Source organism: Neurospora crassa, linkage group II (genome assembly GCF_000182925.2).
Source record: "Neurospora crassa OR74A linkage group II, whole genome shotgun sequence".
In the NCBI taxonomy this organism is placed as follows: Eukaryota; Fungi; Ascomycota; class Sordariomycetes; order Sordariales; family Sordariaceae; genus Neurospora; species Neurospora crassa.
This window is the reverse complement of record NC_026502.1, coordinates 3,062,454-3,079,211: the sequence shown is the minus strand read 5'-3', so window position 1 is coordinate 3,079,211 and position 16,758 is coordinate 3,062,454. Positions and strand designations below refer to the sequence as shown.

General features: G+C 52.1%; 5 protein-coding genes across 6 annotated transcripts; 3 read left to right on the top strand and 2 right to left on the bottom strand.

Moving 5' to 3' along the window:
- Positions 1–10: 10 nt before the first annotated feature.
- Positions 11–2,147, bottom strand: NCU01563. Of its 2 annotated transcripts, XM_011395161.1 has the most exons (3): positions 2,061–2,147; positions 1,340–1,940; positions 11–1,249 (listed from the first exon to the last, which is right to left on the bottom strand). In XM_011395161.1, the coding sequence occupies exons 2-3, from the start codon at positions 1,497–1,499 to the stop codon at positions 372–374; spliced, it is 1,038 nt and encodes a 345-aa protein (XP_011393463.1). In that variant the 5' UTR covers positions 1,500–1,940; positions 2,061–2,147; the 3' UTR covers positions 11–371. The 2 variants fall into 2 exon arrangements, with proteins under 2 accessions (XP_011393463.1, XP_011393464.1); XM_011395162.1 differs by lacking the exon at positions 2,061–2,147 and having other exon boundaries at positions 1,340–2,000.
- Positions 2,148–2,297: 150 nt separating this feature from the next.
- NCU01564 (calcium dependent mitochondrial carrier protein) lies at positions 2,298–6,583 on the top strand. The gene is made up of 6 exons (XM_951108.2): positions 2,298–2,496; positions 2,554–3,310; positions 3,406–3,694; positions 4,088–4,833; positions 4,896–4,942; positions 5,006–6,583. Exons 2-6 carry the CDS (start codon positions 3,148–3,150, stop codon positions 5,675–5,677), a joined length of 1,917 nt encoding a protein of 638 aa, XP_956201.2. The 5' UTR covers positions 2,298–2,496; positions 2,554–3,147; the 3' UTR covers positions 5,678–6,583.
- A 438-nt stretch (positions 6,584–7,021) lies between these two features.
- On the top strand, positions 7,022–10,583 carry NCU01565 (hypothetical protein). The gene is made up of 2 exons (XM_951109.2): positions 7,022–8,495; positions 8,630–10,583. The coding sequence occupies exons 1-2, from the start codon at positions 7,623–7,625 to the stop codon at positions 10,118–10,120; spliced, it is 2,364 nt and encodes a 787-aa protein (XP_956202.1). The 5' UTR covers positions 7,022–7,622; the 3' UTR covers positions 10,121–10,583.
- Positions 10,584–10,643: 60 nt separating this feature from the next.
- NCU01566 (hypothetical protein) lies at positions 10,644–12,285 on the bottom strand. Its single transcript, XM_951110.3, has one exon. It carries the CDS (start codon positions 12,081–12,083, stop codon positions 11,232–11,234), a length of 852 nt encoding a protein of 283 aa, XP_956203.3. The 5' UTR covers positions 12,084–12,285; the 3' UTR covers positions 10,644–11,231.
- A 2,484-nt stretch (positions 12,286–14,769) lies between these two features.
- Positions 14,770–16,688, top strand: NCU01567 (hypothetical protein; the record flags this gene model as incomplete). The annotated part of the gene is made up of 6 exons (XM_951111.1): positions 14,770–14,788; positions 15,045–15,107; positions 15,185–15,826; positions 15,899–15,964; positions 16,047–16,412; positions 16,498–16,688. The coding sequence occupies 6 exons, from the start codon at positions 14,770–14,772 to the stop codon at positions 16,686–16,688; spliced, it is 1,347 nt and encodes a 448-aa protein (XP_956204.1).
- Between the last annotated feature and the right edge of the window lie 70 nt (positions 16,689–16,758).

Below are 16,758 nucleotides of genomic sequence, written 5' to 3'. Positions count from 1 at the left end.
GAAAAGCCAGGGCGAGGTAAGAGTCTGTTTAGTCATTTCTATGGTGAGGGACATCCTTCTTTGGGCCATTACACTAGTTCGTCCGCTTGTTTGAACGTAAAGCTTCGATCGACATTACTTGTATGCTTATGATTAAAATGTCACTATTGCCCTTGAACTGATGCGTATGCCTATCAGCTTGAGAGCCCATGATCCAATAATTGACAGTGCCCCCACAGAAGAAAAAAAATACAACACGGGATTAGGGGCCATACTAGTCCAAGTCTGATAATAAGAAGCGTTTTCCGTTTGGTCGCATGGCCGTTGTCTAACCACTCACCAGGCATTCATCAAATAAGAGATATTCGATCCATGATCTCAGAACCAATACTTTACTTGTCCAGCCCGCGAGCTTTGACAAACCTATTGATCTGCTCCCGAGTGTTCTTGTCATTGTACTGCTCATGGCATTCATAGAAGGAGATCAACTCCTGCGTGCAGTCCACCATGGCCTCAATATCAATATTACTGTCAGACAGCCATGCAGCAAATCGGTGAACCTTTGCCATACGTGGGTTTTTGTTCCCTTCGGCAGGACCTTCTCCGGCTGGTGACTGGGGTGGAAGCATGGCCTGCAAGCCAGAAGAAGACTGGGGGGTGAGACCTGGCACAGTCTGGCCACCCCCCGCCATCATGGCAGCGCGTGCCTGTGCTTGCGCCTGTGCCTGAGCCAACGCTGCCGAAGCGGCTACCAGTCCCGAAGCCGACGCGGCTGTTCCAGGGAGACGACCGCTGGGATCCTGACGCAACACCAGAGCCAAGAGAATGGCTGTCAAGGCTATCACATGTGGTGGGTGGAGCAGCGGCAGATCGGTCATGTAATGGTCGTTGATGACGGACCAGGCAAGGTTGACGTCCTCTTGTGCCAGCCCAAGCTCCCCTTGTAAGCTGGTAAGGGTACGGTAGGGTGAATGGACAATGAGATGTGAGCTCATTTCTGAGATAAGGTAGAACTCGCATTCTCCTATCCTTGCCACTTCTGTCTGGGATTGGAAGTCTGTAGGCCAAAAGCCGCGGGCCTCGTTGGCCATAAGCCGAATATGCTGGGGACATTCCTCCATCTTGCAGGCCAGATATAGGGCGGTCACGAGAACGTGGTGTGGATTGGTGCGCCGGATCTCGACTTTGGTGTAGAAGCGCTTGATGTAGACTTGGGCGGTGGCCAAGGCTTGCTGTCGTAGCCCCATGCGCTTACCGAGACGGTTGATTTCTAGAGTAAAACAGAAGTATGTTGGCGACTCTCTTCATCGAACAGACGGACGGGTGGACGGGGTAGGGGACGTGGAGAGATACGACGAACGTTGGTTGAAGTAGATGTTCAGATGGCGCAGTTGCGGGAGAGGAAACGAGGCCACCAGGTTGGGTTCTTCAGCCTCTAGCTTTGCGCGCATAGCGGCAAGCTCATCTTTGGTAAACAGCCAGTGTTTGCGCTGAGTAGATTCCCAGTAGTTGGCCGCCATGGTAACCGTGTGTGTCTCGGTGCCTCGAACTGCTGTCGGGTGTCTAGCTGTGTCCTTCCCAAGGCGCTGCAGACATGGTCGTCCGCTTGGCCTGTAGGAGATGTTCTGGGTCGCGCGTTTTGACGATCGGTGGAGTTGGAATCCTATGTAATGGAGGAGGTCTCAAACCCTGTTGCGACGCGCCGCTATCCAAGACCTCGGAAAGCCTTCAGCTCACTGCTCCGACTTGATGTTGGTTGATGTTGAACGGGAAAGAAACATTACGTGATGGCTTGCGATCGGATGGACACCCCGGGGCCCAAGATAAGCTGATAAGGCTGGCGATAAAATACCCGACCCTAGGTAGGTTGCTCGACCCGAGGTTTAAACTTTAGAAGGGCCTAGGAGGCCCACATGTTATGGCAGGGCTGGCCAATCAGGGAGACGGCGAAAGAAATGACCCTGCTCCGATACTGATCAGAGCTTTGTTGCTTGTTTGCAGGAAGTGAATTGCAGATGGGTGGAGTCAAGATGCTGCCGGATGCCGGACGGTTGGAGGTACAACTCGACTGAGTTACATACCTCTACTCTCCTGACTTGAATATGTTTCGGGTGGTTGGGTCAAGATAGGTAACCTGGGTTATCTCGAGCTTCAATTCAATGCTGTCGATGTTGGGGTTGTGTTACCCCGACCCAACACAAAAGCCAAGATAACAATCCGTGTCACGCTCACACCGGACGGGGCCACTGAAACCACTTCCGATACAGATCCGCTTTTTTCGTGAATATCACGTTCATCACTTCGGCCACCCGCACCACCCCCGATTTCCCTTTCATTGTTTGCTACATGTCAACAAAGTCTCGAGTCTCAAAAAGGGACCGAGATTCGTGGTCGAAAATTGTGGAGGGTGCCAGGTGCAATGTGCAAAAGGCACTATTTGAGGAGAATGGATACCCGTGGAGATAGGGTGACGGGTAGATGGACAGCGATACACCACCCACTCGTCCCATCCCATTCGTGAGTGGCTTGGCTCAATCTCTTTTCATGAAAGTAACTTTAATTTTCCCCTTGAAGGTCCCGCTCATACAAACAGTCGCTTCGTAACGTATTTTGATCTCTATTTCATCTTATTTTCCAAATCCAAGTTACCTACCTATTGCTCTAGCCCCTGTCCTACGTCATACCCAATCGCTTACAGCAAACGGTTCTAGATCCGCTAGTTTAGACGGGCGGTCTCATTTCTGCCATTCCTGACCACTCGAGGTCCCGACCTTGCAGTGACTATCTGCCTTCCGAGCCTATGGTAGGTCTTGTGTGTACCACACTACTGAACCACCTTGCCTCAGCTGCGAGCCAGCACTGCACATAGCACCGCATACATAATACCATAGGAACGGAAAGAACTGAAAGATACCTCTAACCTAACCTAACCTTTACACTGCACTGCACATTCACTTGCATTGCACTGCGCCGTACCTTACCTGAACTTTACCGTATCGACGACCATTCATTCTTGTCGTGCTCCGAACTTGCATTGAACGCTCCCCGTCTCCCCGTCGTCTGGCTCCCTCTCCGCGCCGACCCCTCCCCCGCCGTGCGCAAATATCCGAACACCAACGCCGACCATCTGCGCATGCCGCGTTGGATGATGAGAACCCGACAGCGGGAATGAAGGTTTCCCATGTGCTCGCAGAGCTCCAAGCCGGCATGGACGAATCGCAGAACCAGCGGGACAAGCGCGTCGAGGAATTGTGGACGAAGCTGGATCCCCAGCGCCACGGAGAGCTCGACTTCAAGGGGCTGCAAAAGGGGTTGAGAAGGATCGATCACCGTGAGCCAATGCCTGCCAACGCCAATGCGATTCGTCATGCGCATGTTCACGACTTGCCATCTCTACTGACACCAAAGCGCCCGTCTTTCTTGTAGCCATGCAAAATGCCGACCACATGCTCAAGGATATCATCAAGGTCGTGGACACCAGCGGCGACGGCAAGATCCAATACGAAGAGTTCCGCAACTTCGTCGAGACCGCCGAGCGCCAACTGTGGCTGCTCTTCCGTTCCATCGATCGCGACAAGGATGGCCGGCTCGATAAGAACGAGCTGCGCAGCGCTTTCCAAAAGGCCGGCTTGACCGTATCCAACAAGAGGCTGTCGGGCTTCTTCGACGAGGTCGACATGGACCACGATGGCTACATCAGCTTCGACGAATGGCGGTAAGTCACACAATTTCTTTGAAAGCTGAGACTCGAGAGACTCGAGAGACGAGCGAAGAGAAGAAAAAGAAGTGGACCACAACCCAAGTAAACAAACCGACCCACTCAAAGCTGGGGAAGACCGGGAATCGCCAACTTTTCACCAGTTCCACTCGCCCAATCTAACCCTGTAATGCCAGCTAGCGGCCGAGTCAAAGTCATTTTGACTTTGCGCGCGTGCTAAAAAGGCTGCTGCAGTGTGGTCTGCCCCTAAAGCGCATTGCCAGGTCTTGGGAAATCGAGTGAATGAGAACCAGGAAGGAGGTTGAGCGGGTGTTTGCTTCGGTCACACGAGAGACGAGAGAACCTTGAGAACCTGTTGGCTGACTTGAACTCTCCCTCTGATGACAAAAGGGACTTTCTCCTGTTTATGCCCACCACGCACAACCACGAACACGGCCACCACGCTTCTGCACTTGAAGCCGCCCTGTCGTTTTACTCCTCCATAGTGACTGTCAATGCAGAGGGCGACTCCCTCGTCAGCGAAGAGACACTTGAGGGTCTAGGTACGACTGGCTTCCTTCTCAACGCTCTTTTTGGTTCTCTCTTGAAGATTGCCAGCCCGGGCGCTACTACTACTCCTACTTCTCAGTCGCCCGCACCAGACTCAAAATCACCACTCTCCTCACCCTCATCTCACTATCCCGACGGCACCGCCGAGCCTGGTGCTGGGGCAAACATGGCACCGTCCAAACTGGCACCCGTCGGTACCGCCACCCCTGAGCAAGTGTCAGCAGACAGGGCGGCCCATGGCCAAGTTATCAAGGAGATGGAGGGCGAGGGGCAACACGACCTCCGCCAAGAATCCGATACCAGTCTAAAGGATGAGGAGGTCGTGAAAAGCGGACTGACAGGATTACTACCCGACGCAGGTTACTTCCTCGCCGGTGCCGTCTCAGGTGGAGTGTCGCGCACTGCTACTGCGCCACTCGACCGTCTCAAAGTCTTCCTCCTCGTCAACACGAAACCAAAGTCCACCACCACAGTCGAGGCTGTCAAAAGTGGCCAGCCTCTCAGCGCTCTGCGTAATGCAGGTGGCCCCATTTACGACGCCATCAGGACGCTATGGCGGGCCGGTGGAATTAAGACCTTCTTTGCAGGTGAGTTGATACCGAATGTCATGAACCACGAGGTGCCCCATTCGGGACTAACAAACTCATAGGAAACGGGCTGAACGTCGTCAAGATTATGCCAGAATCGGCCATTCGGGTAATTAGCCTCACCCTGCCTATTGCGAAGCTGATCAAACGTTCAGTGCTGATGATTGGCTAGTTCGGCTCTTATGAAGCCTCAAAACGGTTTCTTGCGGCCTACGAGGGCCACAACGATCCGTCACAAATCAGTACTGTGTCCAAATTTGTCGCTGGCGGCATGGGCGGTATGACGGCCCAGTTTTGCGTTTATCCCATCGATACTCTCAAGTTCCGGTTGCAGTGCGAGACCGTCGAAGGAGGCCCCAAGGGTCATGCCCTCCTCATTCGTACAGCCAAGAATATGTGGGCGGACGGCGGTCTCCGTGCAGCATATCGAGGTCTCGGCCTCGGCCTCATCGGCATGTTCCCTTATAGTGCCATCGACATCGGCACTTTCGAGTTTCTCAAAAAGTCGTACAAGCGCGCCAAAGCTAAGTACTACGGCGTGCACGAAGACGATGCGGCGCCAGGAAACGTTGCTTTGGGCGTTCTCGGAGCATCATCGGGAGCATTAGGTGCCACAGTGGTATATCCGCTCAACGTCCTTCGAACAAGGCTCCAAACCCAGGGAACAGCGATGCATCCACCTACATACACCGGTTTCGTGGATGTGGCAACGAAAACAGTCCGTAACGAGGGCATTCGTGGTCTTTACAAGGGCTTGACCCCTAATCTGCTCAAAGTAGCACCGGCTCTTAGTATTACCTGGGTCTGCTATGAGAACATGAAGACGATTCTCGACTTGCACTAAATGGACATTCTGGGGATAGGGTTGGCACCCTATTATTGAACACCGTTGAGCGGTCACCATCTCTCAACCGCGATGCCAATCATAGCAGTGTGGCAGCTGCTCAGTAATGCTCCCAGCAGGCGCTAATGGGGGACTCGCAACATTGATATAAATATGTTTTGGCTTACAATCCAAGCCACAGCTCGCTCTCTTCACGCTTGTGGATCTACAACCTGGCTCCTAAATGGCGTTTACTGGAGCTTAGCAGAGGTCATACCCGGCCGGGATTCAGACCATACTCACGAAGATGGGTACACGCAGCGTGGCGGCTGCTCAGCCTGAGAGCGTTGCGTTCCAAGACGGGGAGACGGAGAGGCGGAAATACGAAGAGCTTGGACATACCAGGTCATAGATGTCCTAGATAAGATGGATGGCGCCACAAGATGTGGAGGAAGAAGACGCGTTACACCTAGCAATTGGTTGATTTTTATTGCTTTTTGTCGTTGAGAGGTTGGCTACCTTACCAACATATAGCCCTGGCGTTTGGCATAAGAGGACGAAGATACCATTAGACTCAAAGGGGTTAATGTCATTTCAAGTGAAACGAAGGCGAACCCTAAAAACATATTAAAAGCAAAGCATGGCGTTGGCGATGGTGTCGAAGGGTTGTAGGCTTGGATAGGAACGAAATGGGATGGAATAGGATAAGACGGAGGCAGGGACAAAAAAAAAAGAAGAAGAAGAAGAAGAAGAAGTGGAGGAACTGGTCTGGTGGTCCGGATGCTGTAGCAGCATGGGAACAAAAGTCGACATCATGTAAATTATTTATATACGGCTCATCTTTGACGGTCGTATATCGTCACTTGATTATTTTTGAAAAATGAGTTAACATTTGTAGGTAATTCAGCGAGGAGAGCTCATTCAGCCAAGGTAAAGTTGGGGGTTAACGAAGCCCTTGCCGTTCCATACCTATTAGCCATGCTACTTCACTACGGCCCAGATAGTCATTAACTGTGTCACTGACAGACATTTTGACGTTATCAGCGGCTTGCACCAGCTCGCCATGGACATCCAATTCGCTCACCAGAATGGATTGCTTGCAGCTTCCAGCCTTAAAAGCCGACCAAGTGACTGGGGGTAGTTTTGAGAGAGAAAGCATCCCTTGACACCATCACAAGGAATCTTTGTGGGTTTTACCCCGCGCTTATTCGGCACCACACTATTGTTTATCGTCAGCCCACTGGGGCTTCTCCGTCCCGTTTAGGAAGCTCGTTATACACGCAAAAGCGATAGGCCAATGGAGTTCAACCAAACGGCTAAGAATTTACCAAACAGATCAAGGACAGTCGAGGTTCGGTAGGAAATCAAGAAGAGAATCGCCCTCAAAATTCGTCAGCTCTCGTTGGGAGTCATAAACTCGGTGCAAAGTTCTTGATATCTCCCTTATCACCAATGGAACCTCTTTCCTTTGTCAATCAATGTCAAAACTCGCATCTTGTTTTCTTTAAATCCGAACCGTCCCAATAAATCTGACTGGAGTTGCATGCAGCTTACGACTGATGATGACGAGGCTATACCTCTTTAGCATAGCGATACAACCTCGTCTTCACCTCGACGTCCTCCAGCCCTTCTTTGGATTCGTAATCTTCACTGTTTTGACAAACTCTTTCCCGTTCAACTCACAATGGATTAATGCTGAACGCGCGTTCTTCTTCTTTTCCTCAAGGATTCACAGTGTTTTCCATATGGCTTGAACGATTACATGGCGTCGTAATTCCAACTTAACGCCGCCCGTGGTCCGTGATATTCACGGAGCGTCTACCGAGAACAACCTTTACTCATCTTTGTGTTGTTGTTGTTGTTCGCTCTACGCGAAGCGGCAAAGCAAAGTCAGCGTCAGGATTGTTTGAAGGTTAGAATTGACAGGGAGTCGGGTTTTTGAGGACGCGAAGAGTTTTCAGCCATCATGTCACACCCTTATTCGGACAACCTCTATTCGTACCCAGGCCTGGGCAACGACGATGACATCGAGGAAGCTCCTAATCATCGTCACGACCAAGGACAAATCCAAAATGCATTTCGACCCGTCGATAACTTCATCGATAACACGTCAGGATCTTCGTTCAACTCTCCATTTTCTCCTCCTCCCTTGGACGAGGACCCGTCTCTCGATCCGTCAATGACCGGTGATAGCAAGGCGAGAGAGGCGGCTCGCTTTTCGGGACGCGGCGAAGACGTTCACAACGCCGATGAAGGAGACACAGCGCATCGGTCGTCTCGGATAGATGGCGGCTATCCATCTCTTCCCGCTTCCAGTTCGACATATGCCACGCCATCAACCCATCCACCACAACACCAGGCCGCGTACTACCCCCACTTCCCATCACAAGCCGGCTCATCATCATCCCCATATATATCCTCAACGTCCGGTTCACCTTACGCGGCCTACCATCACCAACACCATCAATCAATATCCAGTCAAGGCTCATCACCATTCCCCCTTGAGGCCCCTCCCGCCTATACTCCTTCACCAACATCGGCGTCGCCTACAAGCCCCTTGAATTCTCACATAGCATCCTCAACAACCTATCAAACCTTTCCTCAGGCAACAACCCCATCCTCCTCGACCGACAGCATGGGTCGTCCGGATGAGTCTACTGGTCTGCTGAACCGTGGCCCAGAAAGCATGGGCAACCCCAGTGGTGGGCCAGATAATGTGAAACCTACATTGACTGAGCGAGTTAGGAATCGTCTGCCCTCCCGAGAGACCGTCAGGAAGACTCTCCTGGTGTTGGTTGTTGCGGTTCTCCTTTTGGGCATTGTTACCCCTTCGTCCAATGTAAGTTGACCTGCGTCATGTCTTTCGATGTTAAAGTAATGCGGGGGATGCTGTACCACATTGGATGACGTTTACACGTGCATACGTCTCGCATATTTGTATCACTCTGGTTCGTTACTGACCTATTTCCCCAGTCCGACCACAACAACAACCCCTCATCTCCTTCTCGCCCCGGCCATGGCGGCGGCGGACAAGGAGGTTCTTTACCATCCAGACCACCCGTCATGCAATACCCCGATATCGACAACGAGTCCGGCTGGCTCTCGCGCTACCGCTGCCGCGGCCGCACCATCGCTCGTCCAACCGAGACCTACGACGTCTCCTTCTCCTCCAGCAAGCACCTGACCATCAACCAAGAGCGTCTCGACGACGACGGTGACTCGCACCACTATGACACCTACGTCCAAATCCAAGGCGAAGTCATCGTTCGTCGCTCTTCAAAGAACCAGAACACCCCCAACCCTTCCATCGTTGTGGAAATTATCGTCAACGACGACCGCATCCCCATCGAAACGCACTGGAATCCCAACGACCAGGCCCTCACCATTAAGACCCCTGATGGAATAAACACGGGTGAGCGCAACCTCAGGTTATGTGCCACCGTGAAGGCCACCGTCTGGGTGCCCGAGGACGCGGAGCTCAATTACCTCCAGATCGCCACCATCCACTTGGGGGTACAGCTGCTCGATAATTTGTCCCTGACCGTCGAGACCCTTGCCAAGTTCGACGCTGTGGCTGGGAACATCATCTCTGCTTCCTCTGGGGGCAAGGATGTTGTCGCTCACAGAAACAGCAAAAACAAGGAGGTCCCGCGAGACACCTCCCCGGACTCATACGCCTTCCACCCGCGCAAGTGCGAAGCAGGCACCACATCGGGGGAGATCTACGGCGTCTGGCCGCTCTTTGATTCTCTGGCATTGAAATCCACATCGGGGGACATCAAAGTCGGCATTGAACCGCACGACACGTGGGACCAGCAGTCGGCGCCACAGTCTACAGCAGCAGAGCTCTCCATCCATTCCAACTCGGGCGACGTTGACTTTCGCGAGCGTGGCGTCAACTCGGGCAAACCCCCGCTCAAGAGGGATTACATTCTCGACGTGCACACCACGAGCGGTAACGTCCACGGCCTGGCAGCGTTCTCCTCTTCTGCGACGGTCAAGAGCACGAGTGGGACTTTGAATCTGGGACTTCTCCCGGTCCTTCTTCAATCTTCCTCTTCATCTGACAACCAGCACCCAGTAGAAGTCTCAACCTCGTCTGTTTCTGGCTCTACAACAATCACCATCTTTGACCCGCTCTATTTCTCCTCTTCATCCGTATCTTTCTTTACTTCTGCTGTGGCAACTCAACAACCCCTCCGAAATCTCCACCACCAACACACTTCCACGTCGGGCGACTTCCATCTCTACCTGCCTACTTCTTGGGAGGGCGAGATCGGCATGACGTCGCTCAGCGGCAAGCTGGCCGTGAGCGGGCAGGATGTCAGAATTATCAAGAGTGGGGAGAAGTGGCCGGGATTCAACAGGGAGTTGATCGCTAGGAAGGGTCCGGAGAGGGAGGAGGGAAGTCGGGTTAGGGTGGGATTGACGAGTGGGAGTGGGGAGGTTAGAGTTGGGTCATAGATATTGGATTGATCGTGAGTGGGTTTGGGCTATGACTGAGTGAGGGATAGAGAGGTTTGATGGTATGATATGGTCAAGAGTTGACTATCGATGGGTATAGGTATAGGGATGTGTAGGAATGGGTACCTGAGCATGGGCTGGATTCTTGTTACCTATAGCTCTGTGTTCTTGATTTGGGAGTGAAAGCGCTGTTTCGCAATATGTTCGGTTTGTATTCATGGTGTCTATGATGTCGAGATTGTTCATAAAAGTATGTTCGAATGAGGATGGATACACATGGTGGAACGAGATAATCCAGGCATATGATAAGCTAGTAGTTATTACAGGCTACATCTAGTATGACTGCTAGCTCGAGACCTCGGGTCAACTTCCGTAGATGTCTCCATGCTGCGAGGGTGCCTTTTTCTGTCTTTTTTATTGTCTTCTTTTTTCTCCTAACAAAATACACCATATTGGATCTCGATGGTGCCTTTCGAACCCGTACCTAGCCATGCAATTACCCCTTGAAAGCTTTGGGACATTCGGAAGCAATCGCGTCCGGTGTACAAGGAGTGAGTACCAAATTAACAACCAGACCAGCTTTAGATCTACAGCTAATACAAGTTCTACGCTGCATATACTACATATACTGAGGTACAAATGCCCCTTCCAAACCTCGCTTATTGGCAACACTATCTACCCCTCGTCTGGCTCGATCCGGGTCTCTGAGTATTTTCTGGACCGCAATCGCTAAGAACTTAACCACTGATAGTGTTCAGCGCTCCCCATTTTTGTTCTCATTATCCGGTCCAAGCTTGTGACGATGTCGGTGAACACAGAGTATCAGACGAACCCTCGACGCGTTCTCATTTTCCAAGTCGCGGGTGCGGTACTCGATGTTTCCAGCATAGAGTTTCCCTGTCCGATATAACCTCAGACCGTCAAAGACGATGCAGGTCGGCAAGAAAGGTGGGTGATGAGTAACCAATATACGCCCTTTTCCCATCGGCGTATCCCCATTCCTTGGTCCAGCTTCACCAGGAGCCAACGTAACCCACAGCTCGGGCAACTCCAAGAGGTCCCTTGCATTGAACACCGGCACAATAAAACCGCCCGGTTTCGTGATAAAGTCCTAACCATCACGACCGTCATCCTTTCGACGTAGAAAAGCCCATTTGATACCGTGGCTCAACTGCATTTCCCACGCCACCTGGCTTGAAATATCCACATGATCCAACTCATACCGCCATTGCTTCTGTTTTTCAAGCAGGCGTTTGATCTCTTCTTCTTCCAAGTTCCGGTCAGCGATGACACCGACATCTTCAACCCCACCAGTCCGTTTAAGGAACTCCTGCCTCTCCCATCTCAGGCACGCCTTATCCCACTCCACAACCTCTCTACTTATCTCGTCCAGCTTGTCCTCTGAACCCTCATCATTCGATGTAGCCGATTTTCTGGGCACCCACGCCACCCACATGCAGAACCAAATCCTCAATCCTTGCTTCTTTACTGGGTTCGACATGTTCTGCATAGCAGACTCCAGCTTTTCCTGTTCTTCACCCAGTTGGGTAAGCGGTTCAATCTGCTCCATCAAAAAGTCGTAACCAACTTTCGAACGGATGGTCGTCTTGAAGCGCTCGAGCCAGCGTTCCCGTTCTTGGGTGATGCCTTCGACAAGTTGTCTACTAGACTCACGTAGCTCCTGTATCCGTCTTCGCAACTGTTCCGGCGTCTGTGTCTGTGTCAGGGTTGGTCTTCTTGTGGGAGCCCCCAGCGGTGTCGATGTCCGAGGCGGTAGCGGCGGAGGCGATGGCGATGGCGATGGCTCAGGATGCTGCTGCCTTGCCGGGTTTGATGCTGATGAGGGCATTATACCCAACTCACTTGCTCGACGCTGTACTTGAGCTTGAATTGATGACGGCGGTTGGTTGGAAAGGTCATCAGTTGGTGGATTCGGGGAGATTTGAGAGTCAATTGGCGGCATCTTTCTTGAATCTATGCGGTTTTTTTTTCGGAGGTATATGATGATGTGTGAAGATGGTTCAGGTGTTAACCGAGTGTGTGTGCAAATCAAATAGCAATATCCAATCCAAGAACAACCTCCGGCCAGATCTGGGGAATGGGAGGAACGAATGAATGTGTGTGAGCAACGATGGTGAGGTCCGCAAGAGTTTCCAAGCAAGCCGGTAATGCACTGATGCTGAAAACAATGAATGGATGATGGAAAAGGTTCGCCGCTGACACTCGCATGGGAAACGAGTCGGCTTTATGTGTCTTGGTTCAAACTATGCAAAATCTGACTTCCCTCTTCCGTAAACAATGATCCCAAAAAGAAGCGGAAGCGATGAGTGGAAGACTGTTCCTCGAGGAGAACAATGACAAGACAGTATTGGCAAAGTGCGATGGTCGAGTATTTCCGCGATTGTGGAAGGCATCGCCCACAAGAACAAAATACCTTCGGGATCCAGAGTGTCTGCAGGGCGACCTGAACTTGAATAAAGCAATCCCGAATGCCACGCTTTCACTTCTTCATCAGAAAGGCACATGTTCGTAACGAAATCCGCAAGCAGGCGACGGACCTTCCCTGCTCCGTCTGTTGGAGCGTCTCTCACCTCACGCTACCAAAATGACCTATGCATGGATGCCCCCGATACCAAGGAAGCTGCCACTCGAAGTTCTCAACAACTCGGTATTCGCCCCAGATGGCACGCTGGAAAGTGTTTTCTGTTTCCTCACTATGTAATGCCGTTGAGATGATTCTTGGCGTGAGGTTCCTTGACTATTCCTGTCAGGAGGCTAGAGTGATAGAAGATGTTTGAAACTGATCTAACCTCACTCCCTTCTCAGGGTTTATCGTGGCTCAAAAACCCAGAGTCAGTAGCCCGTGTACGTTTGGAAATATATATGCAATGGCAAGTTCACTTTTACAACATTACTAGCCAGTCTTGACAGAACTATTCTTTGGAAGCATGATACATGAACCCATGGCTCGAGTCAGATGTCCTGGTGCTCAAAGTGTCTGTCCAAATCATAGCAGCCGGTGAGACTCCCATGAGCACCCATGTAAACGCCGATGTTTGCGGGAATGAACCGGCGGTCGCTCATGCTGGCTCTCTAACGACCCTGTTTCGTTGTTGCGCATGCCGCCCTTCAGTAGCTTCCATTGTAGTTTGTAGCTCAGTTTCAACGGTAGGAGTGCTGGGCAGATAAACACAGATCATCCCAGCTTGCATCAAATATTGGGAGCAATTGTACCAAGTGCATCCAGGCCCTGCGTGGTATGGTCTTGCTCAGGGCAGACACTGGATCGTATCTGATAACTGGACCTTTACCCGCGAATCTCCTGACCACCTCGAGGAATATATTTATATGGGATGGTTCATGCTTGAAATGGGTAATACAGTTGGAGAAAGAATAGGCATCATCCAAGGTTTCGATGTGGCCCGTCAGCAGCTCCTGCGAGAATATGGAAGATACAGCATTCAAGACATCCACGCCAAGGATCCCATCCTTGAATCAAGGTTCGAGGCCAATTCCTTCCACATCTTGTCCCCAGGTTCGAGCGGTTAGCGCGGATGTTGGGTCCGTCCGTTAGAGCAGAAACCTCGAGTGTCAATGGCGTTGAAGAAAAGTTGGTGAAGTGGCAGTTGATGGCGGACGGACAAAACTGAGTGAGTGAGAACCTGGATCTGATCTCTTCACTGACAAAGTACTCCGTAGAGAGGAAGGCACCTCTACCTTGCACTAGTGCCACGACAGCAGGATAGTTTTCAGTTTGCAACTGCCCCCAGTAAGTAGGGTGAAGTTTCCCAAGCGTCAACATGTCTTCAATATACCTCTTGAATGTAGTCAGACGCATTTCCTGCATCCAGAAACACCATACAGACCCATGTTTCCATGTTTCTAACTACACAAAAGGCATATAGGAGTTTTGTTACGGCCTTTCCTCTCGAGCGTAACCGGTATTGAACTGTCCATCTTCGGTTTATCCTTCGACGACTCGCGGCCTTACGACAGATAACACGAAGCCGGCGCAGAATGAGATGAACCTGCGAGTGTAATCAGACTGCGTCCGTAAACAAACAAAACAATTTGCGTTTCTCCCTTCTCATCCGAAGTCTTAAGCCAGAGATAAGCCTAGACCAAAGGTTACGTGTAAACACTATACGACGCGTCCAAGGTTTGTCAAATCGAGTTCTTGCCTTCCTGCTATTTTCCATCTCATCTTGTGAGGACAGTGAGCCTGAAGTGCTTAGAAACCTGGGTAGACGCGCCGCGTTGTGATTAATAAAACGCCTTCGCTTCCTCAGCAACTTCCCCCTCAATATTTGTTTCCTCTTCGAGCCGCACACTCGTTCATGCCTGGGACTCCTGCACGAAGACCTCTTCTTCCTCCGACAGGTCTTGAGTCGCAGTCTTCTTGATAACATTAACCACTTCAGCTTACTACAACACTCTCAAGTAAGTATTGTTTTCTTCTGGCGACAAGAAATAAAATCGCACACGGCCAGTTCTCAGTTGAGAGCCAGCCCTTCACTTCCTTCACTGTCCAGTGAAGCCCAGCTCTAAGGTTTTCACCTAGACCAAACTCCTTCATAACTCGCAACCCTTCCTGCCCCGCCTGTCAATTTTTTCCCCCTCCCGTAACGCTAAGTCGAGTGCCACCCAGAATGGCACCACCCACTAAAGGTAAGCAACAGCCCGATGCAGGATATTCCTGCAGTAGGAAGCGCTGCCGACCAAGCCCGTCGCTAAGAGTCACCTGGCGCTGGTTGTTACCAGTGACTGGAATGTCCTTAAGGGGGTGGTACCAGAAACGGTGGAGACCGGCCCGAAATCGTCTTTTGAATTATCAACAAACCGACCGAGCCTGATGCTCAGCGTCATCTGACGCTGCTCTTCACAATATCGTCTTGGGCTTGCGGGATGCTAACACAGTATGCAGAGATGAGCGCCCCGTCACGCGCCGCGGTCTTGCAGGAGATCGAAGACATGGATGGAATTCTCGGTGAGTTCAAAATTTCATCAACATCGTCCTAGTACAGGATCATCCAGGCTCAGTGATAAAGCTGACACTAGCTTCAGGTGGAGGACCTTTCCCTACTTTTCGAGACAGGGCGACAAGCGACCCCCGCCCGGACGCCCAACAAGGCCGAGCTCGAGGCCCTGAGCGGAAGTTGGCTGCCCCGGCCCTGGCAATTCGCCAGAGAAGCCGGACGCCCAGTCGTCCGCAAAGGCCCCGTGGCCTTGACGCGCTTGTTGAGGAGCCATTCCCGCCTATGCCGAGCCTGCCCTTCCGCCCTTCTAACCCCCCTTTCGCCCAACCAAGCTTCGGTAGTGGCCGCCCCAGCAGGTCACGCACCGGCCCTGTTGACTTCCACCAAAAGGCTCCCCCGAGAGGGTTTGTCCTGCCTCCTGCCGGGCAACCTCCCAGGGATGTTCGGTTGCCCTCTGGCGGCCAACATATGGGCCAACCGGTCTCTTCCCATCCGGGACCCTCATTGCCGCCCCCTCCTCCCATTCCTCCCAAGTCCGCTCAGCGGCAAGTTCACGACAACAGGCGCCCGTCGGCATCGGATTCGAGGCCCACAACATCGTTGAACCAGGCTGTTTTGTCTCGTTCTTCGCCCCCCGCACCCCCTCCCCAGCCCCAAGTTTCCCGGTCATTCGAGGGACACCAGGCGAGCTCTTCGAGTCGTCCCCCTGTGCAGACACCTCCTTTCGAAGGTAAGACAGGTCACCATTTCTATACCGTTTGATTTGTCGTTGACAGACGCTGGCTGACTCATCGGACTACAGATGACGTTTTCAAGGGTCATCTGAACCCGAACAACCCATATGGGTATAAGCAGCCTCCGAGCTTTCGTGAGTTTCGTCCCTTAAATGACTTGAGAAATGGGTGGAGCTGACTGGTAATTGGAACAAGACCACAACTGGGACACACCAGCCAGAGAGCAATGTATGGGCATCAAGCCCCATGGAAGACCGAGTCACCCTTTCCAGGGTCCCCCGACTGGATCTCGTCCGAGACCGCCACAGCATCAGCAGCAGCAGCAGCAGCAAAGCAAAGTTGCTTTGCCGTCCCAATCTTCTTCCTCCGGCGCCTCGGCTAGGGCTGGCCAAGCTGGCCACACTACCGCGCCCGGCTATTTCAATCTCTCTTCTCTCCCGCCCCCGAGACTGCAAGCGCAGCCCGGTAACAGCCATAGTGCCCGGACTGTGTCACCCCCGGCGCCCAACCCCGTCATCGCCACCACCACCGAGTTCGGATACCATCCTATGATGAGCCCATATGAGGCTGAAGCTGCGAGCGGTAAGATAAAAAAAGGGGAAAAAAATATTCATATCGAGTGATATGAGTAGCAAAATGGAAAATAACTAACGACGTGAAAAAACAGGCATGGCCAGGGCTCGGGTTGAAAGCCCCAGGAAGAATTCTGGTATGCCGGGCGGAGACCACTGGGCCTCTGGCCACAATATGCTGTCGCCCGTTGAGGCCGCGGTGGCCTGCGCCGACACCAGGCGCAGAACCATTTTCATGGACATGGGGGTGCAGTACGCCGACGACCACGAGGAGGATGACGAGTAAGGTGGGGCCGAGGGGTGTAGAGAGTTGTTGGGTTTCGAAGACGATAAGGCATTTGTGATCCTGATAATCA